This window comes from Solanum tuberosum, unplaced genomic scaffold (genome assembly GCF_000226075.1).
Source record: "Solanum tuberosum cultivar DM 1-3 516 R44 unplaced genomic scaffold, SolTub_3.0 scf00046, whole genome shotgun sequence".
Lineage (NCBI taxonomy): Eukaryota > Viridiplantae > Streptophyta > Magnoliopsida > Solanales > Solanaceae > Solanum > Solanum tuberosum.
Genome location: NW_006238971.1, coordinates 723,249 through 733,186, shown reverse-complemented (window position 1 = coordinate 733,186; position 9,938 = coordinate 723,249). Strand labels below are relative to the sequence as shown.

Below are 9,938 nucleotides of genomic sequence, written 5' to 3'. Positions count from 1 at the left end.
AAGGGGGGGGGGGGGGGGGGGGGGGGGGGGGTAAAAAGGGGAATATACTATCCTTCTATCTCGCACATGATTGAACGGAAGAATTATGTATATCTTACAATGCAACTCTATAAAATCTGTCCATTCCATTTCCATTTCCTCACCTAAACCAATTTTAGAATTGCCACATACTCCAAAAGAACAGGCAGGTTCAATCTCATCGGTATACTTGCACATATAAAAATAATTGAAACTGGATAATTTGCAAGACCTTCTCAACCGTTGGAGTTGATGAGTGTGTAGTGTACCGTGAGTAAAAGAATCTTTTGAATGTCTTTACTATCAAGGATTATAGATGAACAAGTTATGACAAAAGGATGCAAGGGATGAATTGGCGGATGTGCTTTAAATGCATGTCTTGATAGTTGGAAATGGTCATCTGACTCAAGAAGGCAAAGAGAGTCTGAGATTGTTCACCTCTTTCATTTAAGTTCTGAAAGAAGTGATATTTGTAAAGAAAAAAAATAAAATTCATGTCCCAAATTGGAAAGTGGGAAGGTTGATAGGAATGTGTAGATTATTGTCAAAAAGATTTGCCCATCATATGTATCCTCTTGAAAGCAATTTAAGGCGTACACATCCGTTAGGATAAAGTAGGGATCATAGAAGGATATTCTGATGCTTTGTTAGCAAATATTTAAGTCATTCAAATGCCAACAACCTAATTTACATGTATCATTTATACCCAAGAATAATTTCACCCTCTCAAGTTTTATTAATCTAGGTAATTTGTTCGACCTGGGTGTAGGACTTAACTTGATAGGTCCAGCTTTTGAAAGAGGGTATTCAGAACCCTCTGATGTACAACTAGATAACCTATCCTCAAAATCGACTGCATAAACATTCACTTCCATGTAGCTGTACTGTGAGTAATTCCACATGTTATCTTGAGGAGCTTATAGTTCAATTACTTATCAATTATTCTAGGATTAGTGGTAGCTTCAAATTCCCTTTTTGTTCTTAACATTGTTGTGGCATTTTGACTATTGATATGATGCTTTCTTCTTCCTATCACACTTTCCAGAAAGAGGACGAATTCTAACGCGTAATCTTTGGTCTGCATATTGATTTCATTTTCTGTTGTGTCTTTGCAGATTATTATTGGCCTTCAAAGGCTGGCGTTCCACAAAATCTCTGTCATTCTCCTCTTTCTGGTGCAAGTTATACTCAAGTGGAAGTTACAATGAGGTATTATCAAATGGTGTTGCAAGCAAGAAAAAAGATTTCGATTTTGAGCGTTTATTCCACTCCTGTACCAAAATCTACATTTTGAAGTGCCTTCATGCCCTACTCATTGTGTCAGGGAAGGCTCAGAGTATCTTTATTGGCACTAGACTTGTGAATCTTTATGCTCACTTGGGTGACGTTTCTTTGTCACAGAAGACTTTCTGCATGATAGAGAATAAAGATGCTTATACCTGGAATTCTATGATATCATCTTATGTTCGTAATGGCCATTTCCGTGAATCCCTGAATTGTTTGAATGAAATGTTGTCCACAGCTGATGTTAAGCCTGACTTTTACACTTTTCCGCCAGTGTTGAAAGCTTGTAATAGTATAATTGATGGTGTAAGGATACACTGCTGGGCTTCAAAACTTGGGTTAGAGTGGGATGTATTTGTAGCTGCCTCCTTGGTGCATATGTATTGCCGTTTCCAATCTTCTGGTGTTGCCTTTAGAATTTTCAAGGACATGCCTTATCGGGATATGGGTTGTTGGAATGCTATGATATCTGGGTTTTGTCAGAATGGAAATGCTACGGAGGCATTGAGCTTGTTGGATGAGATGAGATTAGAGGGTATAAAAATGGATACAGTGACTATTGCAGTAGTACTTCCTATATGTGCACAGCTTGGTGATATTGTGCATGGATTGCCAATTCACTTGTATGTTATAAAGCATGGCCTAGAATTAGATGTCTTTGTGTCGAATGCTTTAATAAACATGTATGCCAGATTTGGTGAGTTAAGGCATGCGCAAAAAGTATTTGATGATATGATGGTAGTAAGAGATTTAGTATCATGGAACTCTTTAATTGCTGCATACGAGCAGAATAATGTTCCCGAAAAAGCACTGAAGTACTTTCAAGAGATGATGATAAATGGGATTCAGCCTGACTTGTTGACATTGGTGAGCTTAGCTTCTAGTATAGCTCAAACCAAAAGTTTTCGTTGTTGCAGATCGGTTCATGGATTTGTATCAAGGAGATCTTGGATTCAGGAAGATGTTATTATGGGTAATGCTGTTGTGGATATGTATGCGAAGTTGGGTCTTATTCATTGTAGTCGTAAGGTTTTTGACGAGATCCCTATAAAGGATGTAGTGTCATGGAACTCAATGATCACAGGTTATGCTCAAAATGGACTTGCAAGTGAGGCTATTGAAATTTACAACATGATGAAAGAGTGTGATGACATAGAACCAAACCAAGGAACTTGGGTGAGCATTTTGCCAGCTTATGCTCATCTAGGGGCATTGCAAGAAGGAACAAGGACTCATGGGCATGTTTTCAAAGTAGCTCTTAATTTGGACGTCTTTGTTAGTACGTCCCTCATTGACCTTTATGGAAAATGTGGAAAACTGGATGAAGCCATATTATTGTTTCATGAGGTGCCTAGAATGAGTTCAGTCCCTTGGAATGCCATAATATCATGTCATGGTATTCATGGAAATGGTAGGGTTTCTCTGAAACTGTTTAATGATATGCTGAATGCAGGTGTTAAACCAGATCATGTAACATTTTTATCTCTATTGGCTGCTTGTAGCCATTCAGGCTTAGTTGATGAGGGTAAAACTTACTTTCATATGATGGAGCAAGAGTTTGGCATTAAACCTGTTCTAAAGCACTATGGCTGCATGGTTGATCTGCTTGCCAGGGCTGGGGGCCTAGAAACGGCGTACCAATTTATAAAAAACATGCCTTTGCAACCGGATGCTTCAGTTTGGGGTGCTCTTCTTGGTGCATGTAGAGTACATGGAAATGTTGAGCTGGGTAAATTGGCTTCAGATAATTTGTTTGAAGTTGATCCAGAGAATGTTGGCTACTATGTAGTGCTGTCCAACATCTATGCTAATTATGGGAAATGGGAGGGGGTGAATGAAGTGAGATCATTGGCTAGAGACAAGGGGTTGAAGAAGACTCCTGGATGGAGCTCAATTGACCTAAACAATAAGATTGAAGTCTTTTATACAGGAAATCAGTCTCATCCACAATGCCATGAGATATATGAGGAATTAGGTATTTTAACTGCTAAGATCAAGACCTTAGGTTATACTCCAGATTATACCTTTGTATTACAAGATGTCGAGGATGACGAGAAGGAACAAATCCTTACCAGTCATAGTGAGAGATTGGCTATTGCTTATGGAATTCTTAACACTCCTCCTAAAAATCCTTTACGAATCTATAAAAATTTACGGGTTTGTGGCGACTGCCACAATGTAACTAAACTAATTTCTAAGATTACAGAGAGAGAGATTATTGTAAGGGACTCCAATCGCTTTCATCACTTCAAGAATGGTGTTTGTTCATGTGGGGATTACTGGTAACATACGCCCATAGGTCTGCAGAGAAATTTAAACCTTTTAAGGTTGGCATCATTATGCTGTAGCAGCTGCAAGAAATGTAATTTGTTCTTCTCAAGCTGTTGTACTGTACTGTGAATGATGAATCCTCACAGTCGTTCTTTTTCTGGAATTCACTCTTCTCTGTTCTTGGTCTGAAAATAAAGAAGGGTCTTTCAAATTTAAACTCGATTTTGGTTCGCTACCAAATTCATTGATTAAAGTTAAGAACTCATCAATTTGCAAAACGATATCGGGATTTGGTCGAAAAAGAAGCAAGACTACGACCTATGGATACCATGACCAATCACCATCGATAAAGAAGAATCAGAGAATTTTATGGAGGTAATCATTTACTTCTCTTGCATATTTACTTTTGTTTAGTGTTGTAGTCACATAATTGCCATTTGATGCAAGTAAAATTAAATTTTTTAGACCTTTTTAAATCACCGCAACAAATTTTCTTTTGGAATGAGGAGTATATATTTGTTAGTTTTAAGGTCTAACAAGACATTCCTCTAAGTGAGCTAAGTTGACTAAAATCAATTGATATGTTTGTCTTCTGTGAGGCAGAGACATGCTCATTTTTTTTTTTTTTGAGAAGGTAACAACTTGTATTCTATTTCCACAAAAAACAGAAACCTGCCACAACAAGTTACAGGTTTCCTAATTACAATTGAGGAGGAGTATCTAGAAGATCTTCAACCCTTTTAACAAAAATTACAATGATCCTAAGACATCCATACTTGATTCTAGATCTTCCCTATACTCCTGTTTACACCAAAAATGAAACAAAACTAAGCACTTCATCTTCATCTTCTGAATATTGTTGCTCTTGTTTTGATGGCACCTGAGGTTTCTTTCTGTCCAAGCAGCCCACCAGATGCAAGCTGGTATAATTTTCCACCTATCCTTATGGTCTGACAGGTTAGCATAACTGCTCCAGATCTTCAAAGTCTGATCTATTTTCCTTGGCATTACCCAGTTCAAGCCCTTCTTACTTAGAAACATTTCCCATAGTTGAAGGGTAATCCTGCAGTGTATAAAAAGGTGGGTTACAGTCTCAGCCTTTTCTTCACAGAAAAAACACCTAGGACTTAGATGTATCCCCCTTTTTCATGAGGTTTTCTTGGGTTAAAACAACTTGTTTGGCCACAAGCCACGTGAAGCAAGAAACTTTATAAGGAATTTTGACTTTTCATATAAGCTTCCAAGGCCAGTCCTCAATCTGATTATCACAAGGGTTAAATTTTTTATAGGCCCCTTTCACACTGAAACTACCTTGACTCCACTCCAATCTATCTTGGTCAGTTGAAGTTCCTTTGAATTGCTCCAATTTGCTGTAGAACTCAACTAACCTCAGAATCTCCCAATCATTAAAAGGTCTTCTAAAGCTCAAATTCCATCCCTGATTTGACCAGACTTCGGCCACAGTGGCCCTTTGTTGTTGGTTTAGGGTGTAAATATCATTGAAGGTGTCCCTTAGGGGGGCTTGATCTAACCATTTTTCTTCTCTTTCCAGAGAGCTAACTCACTAGAAGCAAATCTCCAGAGCCATTTCATCATAAGACATTGGTTCTGAGTTTTTAAGTTCCTGACCCCCATACCCCCTTTTTGTTTACTCCCAATCAGTGCATCCCATTTTACCAAGTGGAATTTCTTGGTTTCACTGTTCCCTTCCCAGAGAAAATTTCTTCTTAGAACATCCAATCTCTCAATGACCCCATCAGGGATAGGGAAAAGGGACATCATATAGGTAGGCATAGAGTCCAAAACACTATTGATTAGTGTTGATCTTCCTCCTAAGGAGAGATATTGACTTTTCCAGTTCACCAACCTCTTCTCGCACTTCTCTACCACCCCATTCCATATATCTATAGACCTATTCTGATCACCCAGAGGCATGCCCAAATATACAGTTGGTAGCTCCCCAATACTTCCACCAAGGACCCCAGCCATTGAGATTAGGTTAGGAACCTCATTAACTGGATATAGGAAGCTCTTATTCCAGTTGATGTGTAATCCTGAGATTGCTTCAAAAAGAACAAAAATGACCCTGAGAATAATGAGTTGGTTTTTACTAGCCTTGCAAAAGATCAATGTATCATCAGCGTACTGCAAATGGGTAATCTCCAAGTTTGTACCTTCCCTGTGTGAAGCTTTGAATTCCTTCAACCAGCTATTTTCTTGAGCAATTTTCAACATATCATTAAGACTTTCCATGGCAATGATGAAGAGGAAAGGAGATAATGGGTCTCCTTGCCTTAGGCCTCTCTGTGAGGAGAAGAAACCTGTAGGGGAGCCATTGATAAGGACAGAGAATTTGACTGTGCTTATGCAAAACTTCATCCATCTTATCCATCTGCCTCCAAATCCTCTTTTGGAGAGGGTCTCCAGCAAAAAATTTCAATTGAGGTGGTCATAAGCCTTTTGTATATCTAGCTTGCATAGAATGCCCGGTATATTGCTTCTGACTCTAGAGTCCACTAGTTCATTTGCCATGAGGATGGCATCCATTATTTGCCTTCCTTTGATGAAGGCCAGTTGTTGAGTGTCCACCAATTTGTGAATAACCTTTTTTAGCCTCTCTGTAAGCACCTTAGAGATGATCTTGTAAACACTGCTAATCAAACTGATAGGTCTGAAATGTGTGAGCTCTTTAGCACCCATCTTTTTAGGAATTAAAGCCACATAGGTAGAGTTGAAGCTTTTCTCAAAGAAACATCTTTCATGGAAATTCCTGATGGTACTAATTACTTCCCCCTTTATTACTTCCCAGCAATGGATATAGAAAGCCATGGTATATCCATCAGGGCCAGGAGCTTTGTCTCCAGCACAAAGTTTCACACATTCCCATATCTCCTGTTCCTCAAATTCCTTTTGAAGCATTTGATTGTCTTCAATAGAAACTCTGCGGTCTGCCCTGCATCCTCCAGCTGGCCTCCATGTCTCAGTTTCAGTATATAATCTTTGATAGAACTTCTCAATCTCCTTCGTTATAACTTCTGGATTTTTGGTTGCTTCCCACCCACCATTAGTTCATCAATATTGTTATATCTTCTATGGGCATTTGCTGATCTGTGGAAAAACTTGGTGTTGTTGTCACCCTGTTTCAGCCAGTTGACCCTTGATCTTTGCCTCCAAGCTATTTCCTCACATTTAGCTATGCTTTCAAAATCTACAAGGAGTTCTGCCTTTGAGAGTGTCTCATCTTCTGTAAATGCTCTTTGATCCTGAATTTCCTCCAATTCTGCCAGCTTCGCAAGGATGTTCTGTTTCTGCATTGCTAAATTCCCATTGGAGGTCTTAGCCCATTCCTTCAATTTATCTTTTAAGGCTCTCAATTTGAAAGCTAAGATAAAATCTAGCCTCCCTTCACAGACTATAGAATTCCACCACATCTTAACTCTATCCAGAAACCCTTCTGTTTGCATCCACCAATTTTCAAATTTGAAATAAGATCTTCTAGGTTCCCAGTTCCCACTTTGGAGCAAAATGGGTGTGTGATCAGAGGTCACCTTGTGTAAGGTTGTCTGCTTAATGTTCTTGAATTCCTCATTCCATTCTTCAGAAAATAAGAACCTATCAAGCCTGGCAGAAACATCGTGACTCTCCCCTTTCCTCCAAGTGTATTTGCTCCCTATCAAATGTGGATCTTGAAGGCTCATATCCTCAATGAAATCAGACAGATCATACATTGCTCTTGTGAATCTAGAGCAGTTTCTCTTGTCTGAGGGAATCTGACAGTGTTAAAGTTCCCACATACTACCCAAGGCCCATCAAAAAGTCCTCTGGCTGAGCCTAACTCCCACCATACTTCTTCCCTTTCTACTCTGCTGTTAGGAGCATAGATGCCTGTAAGACACCAAGTGAAGTCGCGGTTCTTCCCTGTGAACTTACAGGTTAGGGAATAGGCCCCCAGACTAATTACTTCTCCTGTCCAAACTTTCTCATCCCATAGAATTAAAACACCTCCCCTTGTCCCACTGGCTTCCAACTGACAAAATCTGACCCCTCTGTTTGCCCACAAATCTTTAACCAAATTCTTGATATCTCCTTGAATTTTGGTCTCTTGAAAGCAATAAACATCAGCTTTCCATTCGTGAATTAAATTTTTGATGATACACCTCTTGCTTGCCTGATTCAGGCCCCTCACATTCCATGATACTATGGAGACTGTCATTGATCAACATTAATTTTGTAACCCCCCCTGCTCCTTGTACCATTGCTTCTGAAATTACTTCCGCACTTGAGACTTTTCAATTCTTTGGCTCCCTTCGCTGCCGGGGTCATTTTTTACCATTTCAAACTATTACATAATTTATCCATTACCTTTTTTATCTGTCTGCCTGAGAAATAAATTCAGGAAATAGAGCTTTCACTTTTATCACTTTCTATATTTCCTGTTGCAGACTCGACAAAGGTATGTGTATATCGTTCGTTTCTTGGTTGTGCACTTGTGCTGGTCCAACTCAAACACTGCTTATGCTTCATTTCACCAGTCTTAAGATGAGAAGTGTCTTGTTATTGAATTTGCTGGTAAGAATTTTGTGATGGTTACCGAGTGTGATTGCTCTGTTGTTCTTTGAAACCATTCATTGACTTTGTTTGTGTATGTGTCACGAGACTTTTGGTATTAGCTTGTACATTTTGTTGTTACAAACTTACTACTACCTTTCAATTGAACATCCTACTATTTTCTGTCTGGAAGGCAGTTTGATTAGGCTGGTTTTCTCACATGGAGGGAGGAACATATGCTGTTGCGGATTTCTACTTTACTAGATCATGAGAACGCACTAAACTTATTGCTTGTGATTTTATCTTCGTGTTGTGTAAGTTGCTGGTGCCTTGAATTTGTATTCTGAAGTCTCAAACATGTATACTCAAATGCTTTATTAGCCTCCTATCTATATTCTTAAATGGTTGAACCTGGAGAGCTCCAGGAACTTTCTCCTCTTTCATTCCCCCATTCGCAAACAAAGAACTAAAAAATCTAAACCTATCACATTTGTCATCTGTTGAGTCCTTTTAGCCAACTCTTAGACTTTGATGTTTGCTCTTTGAGTTGAACCCAATATTTCTTTCCAGTATTGTTTGTGCTCTTTCTTCGTTTATAGTCGAATGCTTCATGTTGTACAAGTGTATTTGTGCTGTTTATTTATTTATTGTCAAGGTCTTTACATGTACAAGTGTTATATGTTCATACACATTATAATTAGATTGCTAATATGCCTCTGTGGAAATACTTGAACTTTGTTAACTTCTTGGTTAGTATTTGCTTTGAGTCGATAATCTACGGAAGTCTTTTGGATGTCAGATTATTTCATGTCTCGAATCTAGGCTTCAACTCTGATTACCGTCACAACAGGATAGCAGAAAATATTAACAGGAACTTTATCAAGTCATGCTGTCATTTCATCTTGGCTGGTTCCATATTTCGATCTCTAGTGCAATGTTATCAACTGTTCAAGCATGAGACTGGCAGGTGGTGAACCAAAATCAGAGGCTGTTGATATTGGAAGAAGTTCGAACCTCTGTCAGTGGAGAAGTGTTCTGCTCCCAAGCTGCTACCAGAACAAATAGGAAAATGGTGTATACAATAGAGATATCAGAATATCATATGTTGCTATATGTATAACATGTTTTGCCTTATTGTTCTACAGGACTGTATGGTGTGTATTTGTTAGATTGTAATGCCTCGAATGATGGTTGTTGATCACTTTTTGGTTGAAATACCATTGTAGCGACTATTTTTCAATTACAGGAGCTGAGAAGTTCTATTTTTGAATTTTATTCCAAAGTGAAACGATGACCTGTTGGCAAGTCAAACACTTCGAAACAAAATCTGCAATATCTCTCTTCATACCACATCTGCAATATCTCTCTTCATACCGCACTTCGATGGATGGAATATCGGGAACAATGGGCCTCCTCAAGAATCCGTTTAATCAACTTACCCACTTGGGCATACAAATACTGCCTCCAATCCGCAAGACACCATAAGAATCAAAGGACAACCTCCTTGGCTTCCCTTCCTATCACCTTGTCTCGAATGTGGCATAGTTTCTCATCATCAAACTGGTGCTCACGAATTTGCTCAACTAAGGAAGAACGAGCTTCAATAAAAGCAATCAAACCACCCGTCCCCTTAAAAATCTGCAACCGGACAAGACTGTTGGCTAATCTCTAGACATCTCTAGCCAATGGTCTCTCCTCCACACTAATAGCGGCAAGACATCCCATGCTAGAAGTCTTCTTACTCAAAGCACCGGGCACCACATTGGCCTTCCTTGGATGATACAAAATAGTAATATCATAGTCCTTCAATAGCTCAA

The 9,938-nt window shown here is 39.0% G+C and overlaps 1 protein-coding gene across 11 annotated transcripts in view; it reads left to right on the top strand.

Annotated features, from left to right (window-relative positions):
- The window catches only part of LOC102586450 (pentatricopeptide repeat-containing protein At4g33990), an 18,794-nt gene extending 9,430 nt beyond the window's left edge, over positions 1–9,364 (top strand). For 3 of the 11 annotated variants that reach the window (XM_006343426.2, XM_006343427.2, XM_015306986.1), the window contains 2 exons: positions 1,134–3,948; positions 8,016–9,364. In XM_006343426.2, the coding sequence (XP_006343488.1) occupies positions 1,134–3,588 (2,455 nt within the window). In that variant the 3' untranslated portion in view covers positions 3,589–3,948; positions 8,016–9,364. The remainder of the gene's footprint in view (positions 1–1,133; positions 3,949–8,015) is intronic. The other 8 variants (XM_015306991.1, XM_015306992.1, XM_015306989.1 and 5 more) reach the window with 8 other exon arrangements.
- The last annotated feature ends 574 nt before the right edge of the window (positions 9,365–9,938 follow it).